The sequence below is a fragment of the Plectropomus leopardus genome, chromosome 14, assembly GCF_008729295.1.
Source record: "Plectropomus leopardus isolate mb chromosome 14, YSFRI_Pleo_2.0, whole genome shotgun sequence".
NCBI lineage: Eukaryota > Metazoa > Chordata > Actinopteri > Perciformes > Serranidae > Plectropomus > Plectropomus leopardus.
Genome location: NC_056476.1, coordinates 17,001,250 through 17,024,246, shown reverse-complemented (window position 1 = coordinate 17,024,246; position 22,997 = coordinate 17,001,250). Strand labels below are relative to the sequence as shown.

Genomic DNA, 22,997 nt, shown 5'->3' with positions numbered 1-22,997 from the left:
GGGATGAGGGTCCGCCTCGCTGGAACCTTACAAGTGACCTTACAATAACATTTCAGCCCCACAGTGGGAAGTGTTTGTCTTGCACAACCCCTCTTTCTAAGCCTCCTTCATTTCTCCAGTCCCGCTCTGTTTTCTCATTTTCTCTTGAGGAGCCAAGTTGTGGAGAGAGACATCCCCCCCTCCACCTCCTTCTCCTCCTCCTCCATCTCCCACCTCCTCACCGCTTTGTGCTCCACAGCTGTTCACTCAGTCACTTTAGTAAATGAAATGATGAGAATCTAGTTACTCTCCTCTTTCATCTCTCAATAGTAGAAGCTGGTGAGGGCTGCACAATATGCAAATAAAATAACAATTATTTTAACAGATATTGCAATGTGAGTCACAATTTTAAGGGGAGTGTTTGTGTTATTTTCACTGAAAAAAAATATAGGTGAAGGAAAGAGAAGTTCCTCACTCTGGCCTGTTATAAAGTTTTTAAGTTTATTGTGAGTTATAGGACAGTGTGCAGGAATTCCCTTTTCTTCACCAATGAACAATTTCAATATGTGCACCTGTCTATAAGTTTTTGAAGGTGTGCATGAGCCTCCACATTCAAGTTTTCACACTGAAACAAAATACAATATTGATGATATGTGATGCGAATTTTGCTGGGGTCTGTATCAAACAAGCATGTTTGCATCAAGCTGTTTAAATGCACTGTTCGTACATTTACAACAAAAAGTAATACACCAAAATTTGTGAATAGACCTACAGAATCCTGAGCCACCACGTAAGGTATTTGGAAAAGGCTGTGATCACAATGACCACTGCCATTATGGGAGTAAAGAATAAAAAAGGAGGCGGTCTTGCTAGGTGCCAGATTGATGTGGTGGGTGGGTCACAAACAAGCTCCCAGAAATAACGTCAGGCTTTGAAGCCAATTTTAAGTGGCCAAAAGTGGAATTTCACGATCCATGTCCATCACATGATGCCATGTTACCCAAAAATACTTTTCTCAAAGACTTGCGTTATGAAAGAGATGTCTGTAAATCAGTGGATACATTTTTTAAATGACAGAATCCTCTGCAAAATGATCAGAATTTGATCCATTCGGTGTAGTAACATTTGGAAAGTCTAGAAGTGCCGCATCATTAAATCATTTTATCTCCATTCAAGTTAGTGGTGCACCGCGGAAATAGAACTTTTTTTACGTCATGCGCCACTGAGCAACTTTCCCAAGAATAAATATGGCCCCGCCCCAAATGCTGTATCCTGGTCTGTTAATACATCCATGGTTACAAAACACCAGACTCTCCTCTGAGACTTTCCCCAGGAGACAGATTGTTCTGAACTGTGCAAACTTTGAGTCATTTTAAAGGAAGATTGTTGCCATGTTGCTTCTCCTGAACCTAGCCATCATCCAATTATTTAAGTAACTAACTTTCGAAACAAACTTCTTTCGTGGGGTGCGAGTTCGTAAGATATCATACGAATCATTGTATAAGGATATCCTGTTTCTGTTACATTGTGGTATGTCGTGACACATTTTGCCTTTATTAAAAAATGACAGCTCATGTGATTTGGATATTGCAATTGGCCATATTGCTTTTTCAATAACGTTTTGATTAATTGTGCAGCCCTAAAGTTGGTTTTGTGATCCTGTAGATTTATAATTCAGACCATGAGTCTGCACAGCTGCAGCCAGGTGGTGCAGAAATCATAAGTCACCTCTCCAGTGCTTATTTCTTGTCCTTCCTTTTTCCGTCCTCTACCCTCTCCTTGGTGTTGAGCCAACTTGTGACAAACCTGCAAAACATGTAACGAGCTCTTGTTTTGTCAGGAAAACATGCTGTATTTATGTGATATTGGCCTTCAGGATGTTGCTTGGACTGAACAGGTTTGGACAAGTTCAGCAGTTGTGATTGCTATGTTAGTGAATAAGAGGCTGATTTAAACTGCAGAAATGTTATCTGCTCCATCGTACTGTATGTGCTTGTTTGCTGTACTTGCCACAGCCTGCTTGAATCGGCTGCTGTCGCCTCATACTGACTTATCAGAATACCAAATCAGGCAGCCAGGAGGTGCCTGTTGCATATAACATGATGACAAGCTTCCTGTCTTATTTTTTTTCTTGTCATGCCATCAAGTCTTTCATTGTTCTCCTGTTGATAATTTTTGGAAGCAGTTGTCTTTATAATCTGATATCAGACATCATGTCGAAAGGATTCTGAAAGTTTTCTCTGTCTCTGTTTTTCTGCTATCTCCTCTATCTGGGGTTTCATTAGAAACCACTTGTTGTCCTGACAAACCCTAACTAACACACACACATACACACACACACACCCTGGTGTTCTGCAGTTAAAAGGTTGATTGAAAGTTATAGTGGTGGCAACAGCGATGGCTGGCTGAGCCTGAAGAAAGCCAAGCGCTAGGGGACGGCTGGGATAACGAGCTCTGAATGAGGCCTCCGCTGCCTTCGACACACACCCCCGGACCCTCCTTCCAGTTTGCTCCCCTCCTCAATCCCCCTCTTTCAGTTCACCTCCGATGAGCTTCAATGAGACCCCACATGGCTTTGTGGCTTTTTGACTTTCACTTTGTTTTTCATTAGCGATTCTTTTGAGCAACCTCGGAAATTCTTTATGTATTGTCCCCATTGATTGTGGTCATAAAGAGTCTGATCTGGGTGATTGCTTGTCACAGTATGTCAAAATAGGAGTTTTCATTGGGAGTGGATCGCCTGTCATGATGGAATTTGTTTGCACCCGTTTCCAGCAGCAGCCGTCTCTCTCAACACTGGAGGTGAGGCAAAGAGGCCCTGATTTTTCATTCAGGGGACTTCTGTAATGAATGGAAAAATATGTCCCGGCTTTGACTTGAAGAGTGGAATGGGACAAGGAGGAAAAATCATTTCAGGAGCAGAGTATAATCTGTCATATTTTATAGCAGGGCTACTGCTATTCCAGACTGGAATTCTGCACGATGCAGTGAAACTGATTTGATTTCCTCATGCACAGGGACAGGAGTTTGGGCCTTGGATCAGCCCCCAGCCTGGATGTACTTAGAGCTAGAGGCTTGGCAGATAGGGGCACTGCTCCATTCATACAGTTACTCTGTGTCTTAATTGAATATTAGCTAAACTGACTGTTCTTTTTGGGGTTTTTTTTGCCATGCTAGCAGCAAGACTCTAGGGATGGCAATACTGGCTTGTCTGTGGCTTTACCTCTCTCACCTCCAGACTGAGATATATCAACAGCTATTAAATGGCTGTCCTGAAATGTAGTGATCTTTTGACATTTGTTGCACAGAACAGAAGCATACTTAGTAAATCTGTTGAATGAGACAGGTGTGCCGAAGAGGGACGAGTAGTGCAAATGTTTGAAACAAACTCATGCAGATTGTCAAACTTACGACCGGGACACACTGCATGCATAAGTAGCACTTAGCATCACAGAACCTGTTTTGTTTTTTGTCTTTCAGGGCTCATGCCAATAGGTCAAGTACATCTAAGTACATCTTTTAGCAAAAATATACAGTGACCATGAAGTTGTAATGGCCATGCTAATTTTATACCTCCTTTCGTTTAGTTTTAGTGTCTGTATTTGTCACAGACATGAAGAAACACATATACATCTGTTTTACTCAACCTTTCTTGTCTCCGTGTCAAAATGGGAGCCCTCTGACAACGTTTCTGTCGACAGAATCCCATTAGTTGATAACACAAGGCATTTCACAGTGAAAAATTTGCAGGACCTTGTTGTTGACAACACGGTGGCGTCGTAAATGTGTGGAGTATCGGCTTTGAATTGCGGAAATAGTAGTTACAGCAGCAGACAGCTCTGAAGCAGTGTCGCAGCATCAACACTGTCTGTGTGGACACCACAAGCATTGCATTGTACCTTTCATCAGTGCTTTATTTTCTCTGTAATACCAAAAATTACATTTTTGAACAAGTTGCAGGGGTGACATAAAACACAGAGAGCTCATCATCAGTATTTGTGTCCGTCTGATTGTGTGGGCACGTGTGTCTGCTTGTCTAGCAGTGATATTAGGCTATTACTAACACATTATAGAAAAGGCACACTGGTAAGGCGAAAGAGCAGTCGACGGAGTGGAGGCTGAAGGCCTTGCCACAAACCTGTAGTGCTGCTGTCTTCTATTTGATCACCTGGCTTTGGCGTGCTTCTGCCTCCTGTCTGAAGTTGTACCTGGCGGCTCTGCAGAGCTCTGCTGTCGATCTTGAAGCTCTGTGACTGGCTTCCAGGCTTTGGGGCGCTTCACTCTGCCTCTGCCGGCGTTCTCACTCAGATACACTCTCATGTACCTACATTTGGCATTGATTGGTTTAACGTGAATCAGTATAGATGTAATTGGTACCCTTAAAATCACAGAGTTCAGTACCAAACTGTAGTCTAACTAGTAAAAATGCATTTATTTGAGATGTTTCTGTGCATGGGATACTGTGCATGGATCCTTAAAAGATCTTAAAAGGCATTGAATTCATTCATTCAAAAATAAGGCCTTAATTGGTATTTAAATGTCTTAAGTCAATTTCAAAAGTCTTAAAAATGCTCAGACATTGGAAGTAGGATTTTATGAATAGGTTTTTCTGATGCTGCATTTAAAGTTTCTTTAGTGTTTTTTGTCTTCAGTTTAAAAAAAAAGTCTCAAAAAGTCTTAAATTGGATTTGCCTTAAGCTGTAGGAACCCTGCTTGCAACAGATCGATTCTGGCGATCAACAGCTTGTTCCTACACAGGTCACCTTGATAAAAGGACTATACGTCTCTGTGGACAGTTGATTAACAAAGAGAGAGACAGCCAGACTGGCAGACAGAGATGGATAGAGGGCAGTGACCTTTGTACAACCGAGTAGTAAGGTGAACTGGGAAAGCACTGAACAAATTGTCACTGTGAAAGGGTGAGTACCACATCGTAATGACAGGTTCAACAGCTCCATGGTGACAGATTGATTTCAGACAATATTCCTGGATTGTCAAGAGGCCCCATTGCTGTCAGTGAGAGCTTTGCCAGTTCCTCCACCCTGTCCGTCTGTCTCGCCTTGCCTCTCCCCCCTCTGTCTCGTCCCTGTCTCACCCGCCTTTCTCTTTCCCTCACCCACTCCTCTCCTAGCCTCTCCCTCCCTCCTGCTCTAGTCTGAATCGCTCCATTCTGCCCAAACACTCCTGCTACATCGCAGTCTGTCAATAGTCCCCTCCTGAAAAGACCTTGTTGACAAAGGCGCTGGTGTAAAGTGCTTCCCAGTGTCATGGAGATTGGCTGATCCTCAGACTGTACGCTAGTGTAGGGTTTCTGGAGACGGAGAAATGAGGGGCACTCAGTGCCAGGCTCGGCCATCATCATCATCGTCATCATCACACAGATGTGACCACAACACACAGACACACACACACACACACACACACACACACACACACACACACAAACACAGGCACACACTAGTCCACCGGTGACAGCATGTCTGGCTCAAAACAGTCTTGTTTACGGCCTCTGTGCTTCTATGCCAGTCAGTAGAACATCAGACCAACGCAGAGTGACGGTGGCTCGACTTAATAAGCCATCTGCATCTCATTCAGCACCTCCAGACTGGACTCCGACTGTGTGAACTGTACACAATGAGCCAAACACCGGGTTGGATAGTGCGTTTTTCCCAACTGTGGAATGCAGGAAGGTGGAAGGAGGAGAAGGAGGGAGTGGCAGGATGCCCCTCGCTGTTGACTGATGGAGGCCATTCAACAACATAAACAAAGTTCTTGTTATCAGGAGTAGGTTTAGCATGCCACCAGGTTTTATTGTCCTGTAGGCATGCTGTGGAGCACAGGTTCCCATGTTTTTGGTGAAGTAATTTCTACATGTGTCCTGTTGCATATGTACATTGTAGGAGAAAGGCTTAGTGGAACCAACTAGAAATGTTCATAGAAAGATGGCATTAAATGCTTGTCTGAATTTGTACTTTTACCTTTTTATTCTATGAGTCAATCAATTCCTTTTTGAGTTCATGTTGTTCTAAGTTAACTGTAAAGCTGCAAGTCTGTCAGTCTTAGGTGGGGGACACAAATATGTGTGCATATCCAGGCAGTAATACTCAGGTGCAAGACAAAACATGTAGGTCTGCTCACTGTTAGGCTCCAAAAAACTCCAAAAAACTGTATTTATTATATTTATTTTAACTAAAGGCAATTTCTCTTTTTTTAAGGCAGTGTTTCCATTTGCAAAATCTTTCTTCATATTTTCACTAGCCTGAAAAGGCAGGATTTCCCACACAATTATTTATTTGTGGCAGTCTGCCCTGATAAAAACATCTGCCCCCACAAATAGATTTTTTTTTTTGTGGCTGGGCTGTGCATTAGCATAGTTGTTGAAATATATAAACTGTCCACCCATTCATGCACCTTTTGTAGTGCAGAGTGCACTCTGGGCACAGATGGAGCAGTAAAACTATAGTATATGCAGTATTTAAAGTAAAACATTCTTATTCATAATGCTGGGTCTAAGAGACCGCTTCCTTCTTTACTCCTGTCAGCGCACTGGTCACATGATTGCAGCTTTTCAAAATCTGTGGGTTATGCACGTATTACTGGCTCATCATTAGGCTGGATATGTATGAATTATGGTGCATTACTTTTTGTAGGAAAATGTGTGAACAATGCATGAGAACAGCCTGTTCAAATTATATTGTTTGCCATTGTTGTTGTCCTTGTAGTTTTGTTTGACCTCTGCCATCTGCTTGAGTCAGAATGATATTTAAGACAATATATTCATAGTTATTGTTGTAGTTATTGTTGCACAAATTGAAATTGCCAATATATAAAATACGTCAAGTCAAAACACTCCCATTTATCACAAAAAACGTTTTACGCTTGCATGAGGTGATATTTCAGGTGGTTTAAAAACTGCAATGTAAACACTTTTTTGGCTTTTATAGATCACATGATGCTATGGCTATGTGCCTGTCGGTAGGAACTGGCTCCCTCGGTATGATGCAGCAGGTAAGAGGTGTTATCGCATAACTCTTCAAAAGTTGAGGGGATCATCTGGAAGTTTTGAATCCACAGTTCCTATGTGAAATTGTGGACTATCACCTCCCAAAAATCCCTCATATGTGGCCGCTCCTGCGTACAAGGGGCTTGCCTTTCCATTATCGCTCCCATAACACATCTGCGCCATCTTAGAGTGGAAATGACAGTTATTGCAGTGGCTGCAATAGAAATAAACCTGCTAATGTTTTGAATATCCATTACCATGTCATTGCCAAAGTGCAAAATGTTGTCAGAAAAGTCACATAACATCACTCAGTGGAAACACAGTCATCTTGACATTGTGTTTTATCAACATTTTGAAAACATTGCTTAATTTCTGCGCAAATATGTAATGCAAACCCGCCTAATCTTGGTGTGGATAGCCCTTTATCATGGGATCTGTTTAGGGTCCCTAACCCCAGGTTGGAAACTGCTGGATTAGAGGAACATCTAGGAAAAACAATAGAATACTGAGGAGCATAAATGGCTTTTTTCCTGCTTTCCTGTTTCCCTTGCTGAGTCTCATGACCTCTCAGGAGGATGTTGGGCACCAGTACACTGGAGGAAGGAGTATGTTGTTGAATACTGATCTTAAGTAAGGGCTTGTAATGTTAACAACCTTTTTTCTGTGGCATAAGGACTACAGCATAAATTTTCTTTATAAAATTGATTTCTGTGTGTGTTCTCGAGAGGGAATAAAAGACAATAAACAGGCATGGTCCAGAGCTGCCAAACACGTGTGCGCTTTCACACAATGTCCCTTTCAGTGCCAAGTGGTCGGTCCATCTCTGAACATGTGAGACAGACAGTAATAAACAGGTGCTCGTTGGTGCCCTGCTCTGTGTTGCAGAGAGAGGTCTGTTTGAGTGTGTCATGTGGCTGAGGCTGAGCCCAGGCCAGGGAGTGGGGTGTGAGATTGTTGGGATTCCTGGTTACTGCCGCCTGGGCCCACCTAATCCCCCTTCACTCCCTCATGCAGCCCTCCTCTCCCTATGAGCTGTGTGTTAAAGGAGGCCTCTCTGCCATCTTAGCCTCTGCTCCCCGCCACTCTCTAAAATCAACCCTCCTCTGTTTAACCCTCACCCTGCACTTCTCTCTCTTCTTGGTTTGATTTTCTGTCTCTCCCCTCCTCTGAACCCTCTTTCTCTGTCTCTGTCTGTCACTCTATCTGGCCTTTCTCTGCCTCCCCAGCCTCCCTTCTGTTGCCTCCTCCCTGATAAGTGGCCCTAAGCACACACTCAGCCCCTGTGTGTGCACCAGGCCTTAGCCTAATGGAGTGAGATAAAGCGACTAGAGTGCCACTCACTGTGTGCTCTTTCTGACAGGGCAAGACCAGTGAATTACCGACTCACAGGAAAAGTTGTATGCTGTAAGTGTGTTAGTGGTTTTTATTAACTGATAATATTATTTTATTTTATTTCCTTTTTGACATTTTTATTGAGAGAATAGAACAAAATGTTTAACAATTATGTAATTTTCTTTTATTTGCTGCTTCCTCCTTTACTTTTCAAATGAAAACATAACCAGAAAGAGAGAAACACATCAGGCTGAATGATACGAGTAGCATTATTTTATTCTATATTTTTGTTATTGTCAACAAAATGTCATGAAAAGACCAAAACCAACAATGCATTCTAGTTTTTCTACCCTCAAGCCCATTGGTTCCTGTTGACTTAAATCTTAAGGCCATGACACATCAAATCGACATCAGAGAACTAGCAGCAACAAAAGCCCTGCCGCCTCACGCCACGTCATGTTGCCTCACGTCGCCTCACGTTGCCTCACCTTGCCTTACCTCGCAATATCTCAGCCAAAAGTTACACAGGAACACCCCAAATCAACGGCCGACCAGCACATATTTTTTGCATCAATGTGAGACGAGATACCCCTCCATACCAGCAGACATTGGCCATCTGTAGTCATCATTTAAAACGGGAAATCGGAAAGCCACCATGAAGCTATTTAGCCAGCTAGCAAATAAACAACAATACTACACTACTGAAAGACCAAAGCTTATTTACTGTGCAGCAGTAAACAACAGCAATGTTTCAAATGGTTATAGAAAAACAGTCTTACCTCATATATCACATTTGTTTCAACCTTTCTCCCTCTTGACTTAAGCTGTTTGTTTACATTTTTCATTTCCATGTCTTCCTCTACGTTGAGCTGGGCGGCTAATCTGAGTGATTTCATTCATTGCGGGCTCCATGGCTACTGCTGCCAGTTCAAGAAAGTTCTGTATTAGATGCATTTTTTAACAGAGAAAAGAAGGCTCTTGTAGTGGCCACTTCCTAAAGCCAACTCTGTCCAGGAGTAGACCAGGTAAAAAATTGGAAAAGCTATAAAGTGTTCCACAGAAACTCGTGTGCAAACTGTTCAGTAATACGACAAAGTAGCCACTCCAAAAACATCATGTGAAAGGCCTCTATTAATTCAAGTTAAGGACTTTCCATAAGGGCTCTGTACTTTTCCAGGCCTGTGGAGGTATGGAGACCTCATGGAAAGTCCTAAATGAATTGAATGAAAGGGGGCATTTCATAGATTTAAAGTATCAATAAGTTATAAAACAAAGGATTTCTCCCTCAGAAAATTGTTAGCTGAGGTAATAGTGAGTATAATTTAGAAAGTAGATGATGGCCTAAACAATAACCACACTCAGTAAATTATTAAATTAGCATTTGTTTATAGATTAAAAAAAGAAAATTGTATTCGTTTTCTTTTTAATAAGTGATATCCCCCTGCTCATTAAAGCAAAAAGAATGATAAATACATGAGATAAATATTAATAATAATTGCATAAACTATATAAATACTAATAACAGAGTGATTGTACAACTACAAAAAGTCATCTTGTAATATGCAGTTATATTTATATATTTTTTATTATGTTAGTAGTAATAGCTTTGTTTCAGGGACAGTGGCTGTCTGTATAAATGTTAACAGATATTTGGAAAAATATCTGTCCTGTTTATTGACAAATATTTATGTCTAACTGATTTATTTTGGGTGAAGCTACAGATGACAGAAGTAAGGAGTCTACAAAAACACACACTCAAACATTCTGCTTTTCTCCGACAGACGCAGCTGGGGCCAGGAGAAGGCAGTCAGGTTTAATGAAATATAGCAGCTTAGAGTTCAAAGGCTCCACAGTAGGGCCTGTTAAGGGTCGGCTGCGTGATGGAGATGTTTCCAGAAGCTTTATGACGCTGGAGTAATTTCACTCTGTTTCTTTCCTGTTCTTTTGATGAGGGGTCGGTGGGAGCCTGTTGTTTCAGGGGGCCATTAGTGAAAGAAACAGATTCACTGCAAACAAGCTTGGATTGGCAGTATCGGTATCTGGCCCGATAACCACACTTTTTAACTGATTGGGATTGGTTATTTTGAGCAAACGCCCCACTCAATCCTTTCTTTACATTCGCCGTCATACAAAATGTTGTAAACGGAGAACAACTTTTTCAGCAGATATTCAGGTTTCATTGTAATGTTGCTACTCCAATAAGTAGAAACTTTATTTTTTTTCATGTTCAACTGAAGCTGCTACACCACTTAAAGTGGAATTGAAATTTGTTGCTCATTTTTAGTGAACTAGTTTTACAAAAATGCTGTAATAAGTGGAATTGTGACCGATTTTATTTGTTGTGACTGGGAATGTTAAAGTTCAGCTATAAAAGTACTTTGAAGTGGAATTGTGTTGACTGTAAAACTTCGAATAATAGCCCTGGCTATTTCTTGCTTAAATCATTGACCTTAAGAGGCTTATATTTGGGACAGGCGTCTATATGGGAGGGGCTTTTGTTTTCTTTCACAATAAATTTGTACACAGCAAAGATGGGAAATGCAATCAAATTATTTATTTAACCCTCTGACACCTGTGCAAATTGACTTTTTTTTTTTCAAAAACATGGGAACTCGGAATCGGCGGATACTCAATACATCAGATGTATAGGATAAGATTTGGGAATCACTCCAGTGATTCTGCTTTAGTCAGATAGATCGACTGGAGCATCTTATTCTCTTTGCCTTTTTCTTTAGATTTCACCCCCTTCCTGCTGTTTCTCTAGTCCCACATGTCACCTAATAGCTCCCCTTGCACTATTCCCACCACCGAAGCAGTTGCTATTCAGCCCACATCAGATGGTGCCGAAGAAAGAGCCATTGTCCCGGCTGGTCTTACCCCGCTCTTATCTATTGATTGGAAAGTCGAGAGGGGAAAATAACGGGTATTGATTACCACGCTGGGTGAAGTTGCTGGGCAGGACGTCTGGAGGGGTAAGAAAAGACGGCATTCTTCACCCTCCGCTGCCCCGCTGCTGTCAGAACAGCCTCCACCGCCACTCCACATATCCCGTCCCTTTTCACCCTGTCGCTGCCCCCGCCTCCCCCCCTCCATCACCTCACCTCCTTTCTTGATTTGCCAAGGTGGCTCTCCCCCTTCTCTCTTTCTCTCTCACTATTTTATGCCGATTTTTATCTCTGCTTGTGAAATGTATAGCTAACCCAGGCTCTGAACAGAAGCTTTGGCCTTTCACACACTCCCCGAGCTGCATGGTCTGCCTCACCTTTCGCCTTCACCCAACCCCTCCAGTCTCAAGTAAACTGCTCTGGATTTTGTTTCTAGCTTTCATGTTGTTTTTGGTGCATTTTTTCCTTCCCTCTCATGTTCCTTGAGGTTTTTTTCCTCATCCATTTTGATGATTTGTATTATATAAGTGCTCCTGAGGTTTTAAGAGATGCATGATAGAATATTTCCCTGGAAGCACAGGCTCCATTAAAGTTCCTCTCTTGTCTTCGAGGTCTGTCTGCTCTTGTACGGTCTGCTGAGCTAACACAGTACCGCTGAGTAGGAGGAAGCATTCTCCAGCTTCTATCTGTCTCTTTGCCTCTCTTATCCTTTATGTAAATACCGCATATTGAAGACACATTCACTCACATCAGTGTTTATCTAAGTAATGAATCACTACAGTCTGGCAGTGTGCAAAAGCCTTTTGATGCGCAAGAAATTCTTGCAGTTGGCTGGAGATTAAGGACCAAATCCTTTTTATTAGACAATGTTAACAGTGTTGTTTGAATAACTATATCCTGTATTGGGGGACGGTGTTGCGTGCATTATCAAGTTGTTCTCCGTGCGGTTGGTTTAGTTCCAGGTGTACGCTATTGGAACGGCTGTCAGCAGCCAAGCCAGCCCTTTATTGACATGTTTGCAATGATTAGAAAGACCAAAGCTCTTTGTATATACGGGGAAAATGCATGTACACAGCATTACAAATCCACAGGTGTTTTGTAAAAGAGAAAATAAATGAGGAGAGAGAGGTGCCAGCACATCTGAACATTGCTCAAGTCTGGCAGCCTTTGTCGTGTCTTTTTTTAAAGTCCTTCTTCCTGATATGTTTCCCTCCATGGACGCCTGCATGTCAGATCAACAGTTCATTAACCTGCTCCCAAGGTTTCTCAAAAATGGTTATATTTAGTCTGGATCACAAGAATACCTCTTATTGAATGTGCCCCTTTCTCTTAAAATAATCCATCACCAAACTGAGCAAAGAAAAACAGAGCTAATTCTGAGAGTCGCCAGGCCTCCTCCTCCTCTTCCTGCACTATGAAAGATTCCATTCACACACGGAGCTCAGCTATAATAAGGAGCGCCGCACCAACACTGCAATACGGGAAAGCCCATATGGGCTTGAGTATCATTTTCCATTTACAGAGCAGCTAACAATTCGAACAATTTTAGTAAATACTCTGAAATGCTCAGCAGTTTGTTATAAATTGGGTGGTTTCCGTTCATCACAGCCTCAGGAGAGGACCACAGTGCTTAGTTCAGCAACCAGGAGAGAGGACTAAAGGTAGCAGCAGAGAAAAGTACAACTATGTGTCTTATAAACAAGCAGATATGGCAACAATTTATCTGGGAATTGGGTGATTTTTTGTACAGAGGACCTTTATGTGGTAGTTTCCGAGCTTTCATCTCCAAGGTTAAGAGAACCTGTCCTTGAGAGGGAGGAGGAGGAGAGAACCCATTGAAGAAAAGATGGGGTCATGCACACAGCACAAATACTTGTGAAGTTATTCATATGATGTCCTTGATTTCAGCACCTCTTCATGCCTTGTTTTTCAAAAAGACTTCAAAGGTTTTTGGGTTTTTTTTTTTTTGCTTAAAAGCGGAGATGGAGGGAGGAAATTATTTGTTACACATTTCTTGCACTTGGAGCCCCAAACAAAGTTTCTCTGGAGTCATCTTTAGTAACCGAAGTTCAAGATCACATAAACCTTTATCACGATGACAGGAATACTTTCTTTGTTTTATTGATTGTTTTTGTTTTTTACCCAGGATGAGAAGATTGATACCAACCTTTAGGGCTGTATCCAATTCAGAGCTATGTCAGTCGAAAACAGATTTGGCTTTCAGAACAAATATTTTAGTTGACCTTCACGTAAGATAGTCAACAAGCCAAGGTGGCCTAAACATGCAGCTCTGTGTAGGTCGACTTTGTGTTAGTGTCCCCTTTTTTGATGTACGCATTTGACCTGTGGTGATCTGGGCCTGTAGCTTCCTGTACCCAAGAGCAACGTAGGAGTGAGGAGCGCTCACTCTGCAGCTACTTCTGGGGACGTTTCATTCCCCAGAAGTAGCTGCACATTACAAAAAAACAAAACTTGAAAAAGAATCTATGTCAACTGGGGGAGGGGGGGTCTCCTACTGATGATTATAATCTCCAACTTTCAGGGGGCATGTTGACCTGTTCCTTTAGATGATTAATAACAGTCACACGACAATGAAAAAGCATCTTAATGATGTCACAGTTTACCAAACAAGCAAATTTAGCCAAAGTTTCACTTCACCACCAACATAAAGACATCTGATCAAAAACTTTAAAAAGAAATTTAAAGAAGGATCTCCACTAGGAGGCAGGAGCTGAATGTGAAATGCCCCGCAAACATCACTGTGGAGAGGTTTCGTAGTGTACCATTGTATATTTTTACAAACGGAAAAGAGAATTCAGATGTTGCCCTGTCTCTTTTGATTTTCTGGAGGGGAATAAAGCTCAAAATAATGTCCTTCTAGCCTTCAGAAATCTTTGTTTGACAGAAGCGGTGCCTATGCTGGGCCAATGTGTTTTGACATTTTGCTTCAGCTAAACCTTTGACATGAATCAGGCCTTGTTTTTGTATGTCAGCTCCCTCCATAAATCCAGAAGGAGCACATGGCTGAGTGGCTTGCGGGACCATAAGTCAGAAGATAACTGAAGCCTATTTGTTCAAGATTTGGCAGAAATGTATTTATGTTTTCACAAGGCGATTCAGTCTTTTTGGGATCAATTCAGTCCATATGAGCTCCAGCAGCCCCAGGCCAATGCTGTGACCTGTTTGTGTTCCTAAGGCAGAGTCTGCAGAGTCAGAAACTGAACAGTGAGTGTCTCTGTTCTGCTTTCCTGGTAGCAGAGGAGTGAGATACGAGGCCAGCTGACAACAGCCAAAAAAACTGTGGTTGCGTTTTCTCCACAGACATAAACAATGACACTTCCAATTTCCTGTGCATGCTGTGCACCAGGAAAGGACATCTACCAAGAGGAAGGAAAACTGAGTGTGTGTGTGTGTGTGTGTGTGTGTGTGTGTGTGTGTGTGTGTGTGTGTGTGTGTGTGTGTGTGTGTGTGTGTGTGTTCGTGCATGATTGAGTGATTGAGAAAGGCTTAGAAACAGAAAAAGAATGGAGGTTTGCTTAGTTTTACACTCACTAGTGTCACTTTTTTCCACTGACTTTTGTGGTATAAAAATATGAGTGGGTGCAGCTTTTTTAGTATTGAAGGTCGCCAGCCCAGCAGTCCAGATGTTGTACCTGCAGCTGAGATACATCTGTTGGCAATGTGATGAATAAAACAGCCAGATGGAGTTACCTGTGCCACCTTCCCCCACTGCAGCCCCATCAGTATAATGATCTTTTTGTTTACCATATGTGTGAAATGCACCAAAGGAATGTGACTTTGTGTGTGCGTTTGAGCGTGTGTGTATGTGTTAGGAGAGGCCATGTGTGCTTACCCTCCCCATTGTTTTTACTGCTACCAGACCGGCCATTTGTTCTGAGGCACAGACTGTGTACTTTTGAGTGCTATAGGGTTTGGTTGCATTTCCTCCCCGTCTTTCACTCCCCCAGTCTCCTGTTCGGTGTCTGCGCATTAATTCAGTGTTTTGTTTAGTTTTTGGTGGTGGGGGGTTAGTTGAACGCCTGGTGCTGTGTGAGCAGCGGCGCAGGCCTCCTAACACCATCACAGGGTGTTTTGGCCCGCTCCACTTCACCAGATCTGAGGGAGCAGACCTGAGCCAATTAAGAGCAGGGAGAACAGGCTGCTGTCCGTCTCACTGCGACCCGCCCCCCTCATCGCTTTGATCTCTCACACGCAAAACCAGAGCCAGAAATCTTTACCCTCTCTGTGCAGGCAGCGGATGACAGGGCTTGTCCAATTATTACAATCTGGTTTCAACATTTCTGGGTAATCAGACAAAAAGATGACAAATTACCTCTCATCTCATTCCATCTGCCCACATCCAGGCTGTTTTTAGAGCTGTTTTTAGTCAGGGAAGTCAGGATACTACCCTGGTTACTCTGCTGATCCCAGTACACTTTTGTCAGTCAAGCTGCCCACTCTGGTGTTCAAAAATTTTTTATGTAATGTCATTATTTAGTAAACCCATTGTTATTATTTTTTTTAGTTGTTGAATATGAAGGTGTCTCTGACTATGCTTACAATCTAAGACCTACAATGACAGCTTCCTGCTCAATCATGCTTATTTCATTTAATGATTTTTCCACTGATGAGCCTAAATGCACACACCTCATTGTTTTACCTGCCACTTAACAAGCGAGCTAAGCTTTCACGAGATTCACTTCTACAAGTCCTCCTCCAAGAACTCCTGTACGGGAGTCCACTTGAAAAGGTGGTCCCAGCATGATTCATGTGTACTCAGGTACGGTTCACAGGAGGTATGAAAGTATGAAAGCAACCGTGCTATGCTATGTGTGTGCTGCGGTCACTGCCATTCTAATAACATAACTTCTGTCACTATATAATAACATAACTTCTGTCACTTTATAATATCATAACTTCTGTCACATTACTCAAATGAACTGGACTTTGAGGTGAAGTGTATTCAGATCTGGGCCCGGGTACCAAATAAGAAACCACCCTAACCACTGGTTAGGTAGCTTGTCCACACTATTTTAAATACACTGTGGAAATCAAAAGAGAATATTCTAGTCAACATCTGGTCTGTTTCTCACCTCATGGACAGCCACAAGTTGCAGTTAGTGAGTTGAGATGTAAAGACATTCCTAAATACCTTCTGTCTCTTCCAGAGCCTTTGTATCCACGCAGCACCGGGTCCATTATCAGCACAGAACATAAACAAATGTTCCTAGTTGATGACGCACGTTATTGAGTCTTCTTTGAGTTATGGTGGAATGCAAAAACCAACTATGTGCATACTGCAACCTACTGTATTGCAGTGTGTACATATGCAAGTGTACTCCGTACAATTGTGGTACGAAACAATTGCACTTAATGTGAAAACAGTATACAGTGGTCTAGATCAGTGGTTCTCAAAAGGAGTCCTTGAGTGAGTTCCAGGGGGTTCTCAAGAAAATAGGGAATTGTTTATTTTTACTATTTAATTCACTATAGAAGTGAGCCCAACAGGATGCTGCAGGGATTATGTTTATTTACAGGGCTGACGTGGAAGTTAATATCGCCCTGGTTCCCTTAACAAAAAGCCAATTGGATTTTTTCTTTTGATTACTACTTCCAGCGCCATTTCTTGTACCACACCCATCTTTGAACTCAGACGTCAATTTTGATCTCAGCTACACGCACAACTACACATTTTCTAGCATCTTGCTTGGTTGTGACACTATAGCGGTAACAAAATCACTCCACAGACAAACAGACACCTGCCTCAAAACAGCTTGTGTTGTAGTTCCTGCTACAATAGAGCGCTCCAGGGATAACATTTTTCTGCAGGCTGATTTGGTAAGCGTTGCCCTGGTTACCTCCTCAAAGGCCAGTAGATAGATTTTGGATTACTGTCAAAAATCAAAATATGTGGCAAACAGAAGTTTATGACACTTGCATATTTCAGCAAGATAATTTTCACACATGAACATCACTTTATGATTTAAATGCAATCTCCAGAAGTAAAAAGCTAACATTAGGCTATAAACAAACTACACCATGGTTGAATGATCTGTGATCTAATGTGTATCAATCTAGTGGTCCTTGACACAGAAAGGCTGAGGATCATTAGTATTGATCAGTGAAACTGGGGGAAAAAAAACAAAACAGTTTCAAACTTCAGTCCTGACTTTGGAAATAGATGGTAAAACAATTTTACAATAAGGTTCTTTCAGCAGCTGTTCTGGAGACTTCGATGGAATAATGTGATCTTAATTAGTAGATGAAGTTTTCCAGATGTCATGAAAATGTATGTCAAATTTCCACTCCTATAGGTACTTTAAGGACTTCTTGTCCCTGTCGGCTTAAAAATTCAGATTAAAGCTCCAGAGCAGCTACTGAAGGGAGCTTGTGTGGAGATTTTCTCTTAACAACTAGAAAAAACATATTTCCTCACACATTACATTAATTTTCCTTTAGAATTTGTTGTAATATTTGTGCTTTCATGTTGTAAATTCTTGTGAATTGCACCTCTAAAATTGATTAAAAACTAAAAATACCTGAAATAGAAAATATACCCTTCAACTCAGCTGGTCATAACAGGCAGAGGCTTGCAACCTGGGACGAAGTGTTGCAAGTTGATATTGCATTGTTTAAAAGGATCATAGATCAAAAATAGGTTGAATCACTGGCGTGGACAATGATTTATTGTCTATTTCACCCTTATTAGAATAAGACTGTGGGGAATTACTGTATACTTGTGATATTTTTGGCACAAGAAATGCTAAAAGATGTGGAATAACCTCTAAAAATATTGGTATCAGCCTTAGAGTTCCATGTCATGTTCATGTCAGATGCAGATTCAAATTTGTTTTCCTTCTTTTTGTTTGATGTTATAAATTTTAGAAAATATTCCTTCTTGAACATGTCCAGTTGTAAATTTTTTGGTTTAGAAGTTTTTATTTGTAATTTTTAATGGTAGAAAGTGCTGCTGTACTCTGTTACAGTCGTTCTTCAGCTGCAATGAAGGTGCAATACCAAAGACACGGAAACGCTGACCAATCAGATCAGAACAGGCTTTTTTTGAAGGGGAGGCTTTAAGAGAGAGTGTATCAGACAGAGCGTAAATGCACTGTTACCAGCACAGACAATATAAGGAGAATGCAGTGCTTTTGTTACATTTAAGTATGTAAACATGTTGTAATAGAAATGTTGTTGTCATACTTCAGGAAAGTATGAACCTGAAAATGAGTGTAATAGCCCCTCTTGGTTGCACTGACCTCATCATTGTTGTGTTTGTGTGTCCTTAGGACCTCCACGAGTGTCTGAGAAGGTTGCTCACAGACAATCAGCTCGGCTCGGCAGCGCCATTAAGCTGCCATGTCCAGTGGAAGGAGACCCTCCACCCCTCATAATGTGGACCAAAGATGGGCGCAACATCCACAGCGGCTGGATCCGTTTCCGTATCCTCCGCATGGGCCTGAAGATCAAGGAGGTGGAGGCAGATGACACGGGGACCTACATCTGTAAAGCAACCAACGGCTTTGGCAGCGTCAACATCAACTATACCCTCATCGTCATCGGTGAGTGCCTGATGGAAATGTGTATATCACATTAGTGTTTGTGTAACCTGTTGCTCTGCAGGTTCCTGAGATGAGATCACTTAGGGTTGTAAAACGTGTCACTCTTGTTAAAAAGCTCGATTCAGCATCTATAAAAACATGAAGTCACCTGTCTGCTAACTAAATCCAGAGACCATGACCATGAGTCACACCCCTGATTTGTACCATCAGACCGCATCATCTTCCACCATGGTATTTCGAAGCCTTATTTGTAACACTTTCCTGCAGTCTCACCACAAGAAGACAGCATCAGTCCCAGAGGTCAAGGTCTAAAACAAGTGGATTTATGGGGGTTTAGCGGTTTATCCTCTCGTCTATTGTATGTGTTGCAGCCCCTACCTCTCCCTGCCCAAAGTCAACAGCGGCACGGGATATTGTTTCATACTACTTCATCCTCTGTGACTCAATTGGATCTCAAGCTCTTCCTTTTCCTTAGGCTACACTCAGTGGAGGCAGGAGGTCTGCAGCCCTGCAATGAGAAACACATTCAGTGTAATAGTGCCGGTTTGTCTTCAGACTCTCACACAGCTCTTGAATGGGGCCTGGAGGATTAAGCCCCAGTTTGACCCAGTGTGTTACTCATTTGTGCGTGTGCATACAGTGCATTTCCTCTGTGCTAGAGCAGAGCATGATGAATGAGCGGAGTGGAGCGTTAAGGCTGTGTTTAGTCTAATTACTCTAAGATGCCTAATTAGGGCCAGAGTCTGTGCTCGCTCCCTCGCTCGCTCTCTATCACAGGAGGAGCTGCTGCCTAGTCCTGTGACAGCCAGGCTTCAGAAGAAGAGCCATAATCAAGCAGATGTGAAAAACACAGAGCACTTCAGAAAGCGGTGATTTTTGTAGTAAAGCATGGGAATAGTCTGGACCAAAGTTTATTTTAGGGTCCCCCTCAATATGAAGTTGCCAGTGAGTTCAAAGAGAGGGTGTCTGCTGATTGTGCGAAAATGAAAGGCTGGAGATGAAGGCATGGAGCCAGCTATAATGTCAAGGTTCATACTTTGTGCCATATAGTATCAAAGTCAGACGTGGCTACGTCTGTGTCTACATCCTGAGTTTTTACATCCACAAAAATATCTTTGTGGAGCTCACTCAGAATCAATCATGTGATGGATAACAGGGCTCAGGCTCTGTCAGGGCTGCTGATTGGAGACTGTCACAATCCTCTGTGCATTTTTATGTGATGGAGTAGTAGGTCTATTTCATGTTTATCCACTGCAGAAAGTAAATGTAGATTCTTTCAAGTAAGCAGTAGAGTCAATGTGAATGGAAAAAAAATGCAGCCAAATACATCCGTAGAGATATTCTTTCGTTTTTGGCATTTGATTTTTAATTGATTTAAAAGAAACACTTTCCTCATGGCCTCTCTTTATGCCAAATTTAGAACAAACAAATGTTTTTAAATGTATTTTTATTTATGACTTTTAAAACCACTGCTGTAAAAATCCATATTTTTACCCACAATACTTACAATTATAATGCCTGTTCAATGCGGATGTAAGATTTACAGGATAGCGGCATTTCTTTTCTTTCCCCTTCTTTTGTTTTTTTTCTCTAGCTTTTGTTAAAAAGAAAAGAACATTTATAATACTTCCATGTCCTCATTAGCTTACTTACTTACACATAAACATATGAACACATAAGCACTCACATATGCACATATCCTGTGTCCATCCCAAGCTCTGTAAGTAGACTTAATCATATACACTGGAACTGAGGAAGTGTACAGGTCCTATCAAATCGATAAGAGGAAGTTAAAACAGCGGTGGGGTCATACAAAGTCTGTTCGTAATTGGGTTATGAATTCGATCCATTTATTCCAGATTTGATATCATTTATTCTTTTAGATCTGCATGTCATCTCGTCTCTCTCCCCCTTTTCACACAAGCAATCTCCTGACCTAGTGTCTGATAGGCATTAGTGTTGCAAGATTAGACATCATTACAAGAATACAATGTAGAAAATATATTTCATATTTCATAAACTAGAAAGGCTTTTTTTTTTTAAATTAAGATGTACGCTTGCTTACTGTTGAAAATTCATAATTTAAATACTGAAAAAGTTGTACTTGAAGTCACAGTCAAAAAACGTCTACTGATATAGTGGAATTGGCAGTTAAAATGGAAGTGCTAAAAGAAGATTAAGTTTCAGTAAAAGAAAGATGCATCCAAATGGGCACTTTCCCTTTATCTCAGCTTCTGTAGAGACTGAATAATACCTAAAAATCTCTTAAGGGTCAGCTCCAAAGACTTGTTGTTAAGATTCTGAAAAGATGATTAAGATAAAAGTGCAGACTGACAGTCTAATGATTGTAATTTGTTATTTCATATAAACAGGAGGAATATAAATTAGTTTGTACTGTGACATTCTGAGAGGTCTATGTAAGCTGGAAAAAGCTCGCACAAACACAAGCAAATACAAATAAGGGAAAAAAGGGTTTACAATAGTTTCACTGACCACTGAGCTCTTTAAACATGTGAGACATCTTATTTTTTAAAATAATAAAACTGTACATCCACATGGAATTTGCTTTTGGACTGAATTTTGATTTAAAGCTGGAAGATATCATGATGAGTTTGATAAATTGAAGCGACCTACACTCACACTTGCGCACACACACACACACACACACACACACACACACACACACACACACACACATACACAGAAGACACACGATTAGACAATTAATCTTAGTGATAGATAACAACTTTTCCCCTTGCGGTGTGTTTATGCGACAGATAATCTGTCTGGTTTGGCTGCTGCTGCAGTGAGAATGAGACTTCACTGAAGACAGTTTAAGACTGATGTGATGAAGCTGGCAGCGATCGCCGGGAGATCAGTTCAACCTGACTGCATGCATTGCTCCCACTCAGTGATTACGTTAGGAAGAAATACCATTGAAAGTTAAATCATAAGTCTTTCTTGGAAGCATATTTCCGTTAGATTTTTATCAGTGTTTTTGCCCTTTATGGAGTTACCTAGAGACTTTCTGGCCGGTCTCTTAATCCTGATCCGGTTTGTTCCATTTCCTAGTTGTCCTCTGGTGCTGGTGAGTGCGTGACAGACCGACTCTAGACACAAGAACACCCCCTCCCCTCTTTCTGCTCTCTTGTCCATCATCCCATTAGGCACTGGCAGGCCACCACCACAGCGTTTGTTTTTACAGATAATTGTTTCATCAGAGCTGCATTGCATTCTGGGTGCCTTTTTTTGGCCACAAAGATTAGGGGGCCTCATTGTCAAAATACTTCCAGGATTGAAGTCAGCTAATACAGCCAAATACTGTGCAATTATCATGAGTAACACTTTCCATTAACGTTGAATCACCTAATTGTTCGCCATTTGCATTTAGTTGCATGCAGTTAAGTGTCGTGACTTGCAGGGAGGCTTATTATGTTGCTCAAAAAGATCAGAGGAGAGAGATTATTTATTTGAAATACTGTAAATGGGGGGGGGGGTAACTCCCAGCATAGCTCTGCATACAGTATCCATCATTCCACTTGGTTCTTTTTACTGGATTGTAGAGTGAAAAGGTAAGATGAGCAGTTGGTTATAGTGACGGACCGGTAAGGGTCTATGGGAGAAGAGTCTATACTCAACTTGATGTCAATGCCAGTTACCCCCAACCATTGTCTAATTCACAATAAAGATAAAGTGATTCACACTGGGAATTGTTTTTGTACTTTTAGTATACATAAGGCTCCAGAGTGCATAAAACAGCATCAAAATAGAGCTTGTTTATCCCCACACCACTGACTGGGGTCCTAGCTAAGCCCCTAAACTCTTAAAATCCTAGAAATGTCCTGAAATCCAAAAAAAAAAAAAAATCCTCAAACTCTAGAAATGTCCTTAAACCCTAGAAATGTCCTGAAGTCAGAGAAATGTTCTATAATCCTAGAAATGTAATGAAATGCTAGAAATGTTCTAAAATCCTAGAAATGCATTAAAATGCTAAAATGCTAAAAAGTCCTAGAAATGTAGTAAAATCCTAAAAATGTCCTAAAATCATACTAATGTCCTGAAATCTTAGAAATGTGCTAAAATCACAGAAACTGCCTAAAATCATAGAAACATCCTAAAACCCTAGAAATGTCCTAAAATCCAATACATTTCCTAAAATTCTTGAAATGTCCTAAAATCTAGAAACATTTCAAGATCCTAGAAATATCCTCAAGTCCTAAAAACATGTATGGGGTT

At 41.3% G+C, this 22,997-nt stretch overlaps 1 protein-coding gene across 2 annotated transcripts in view; it reads left to right on the top strand.

The window, feature by feature from the left end:
- Nucleotides 1-22,997, top strand: part of LOC121953599 (fibroblast growth factor receptor-like 1) — a 41,630-nt gene that overhangs the window by 7,953 nt on the left and 10,680 nt on the right. For both annotated transcript variants that reach the window (XM_042500766.1, XM_042500765.1), the window contains exon 3: nt 18,489-18,761. In XM_042500766.1, the coding sequence (XP_042356700.1) occupies nt 18,489-18,761 (273 nt within the window). The remainder of the gene's footprint in view (nt 1-18,488; nt 18,762-22,997) is intronic.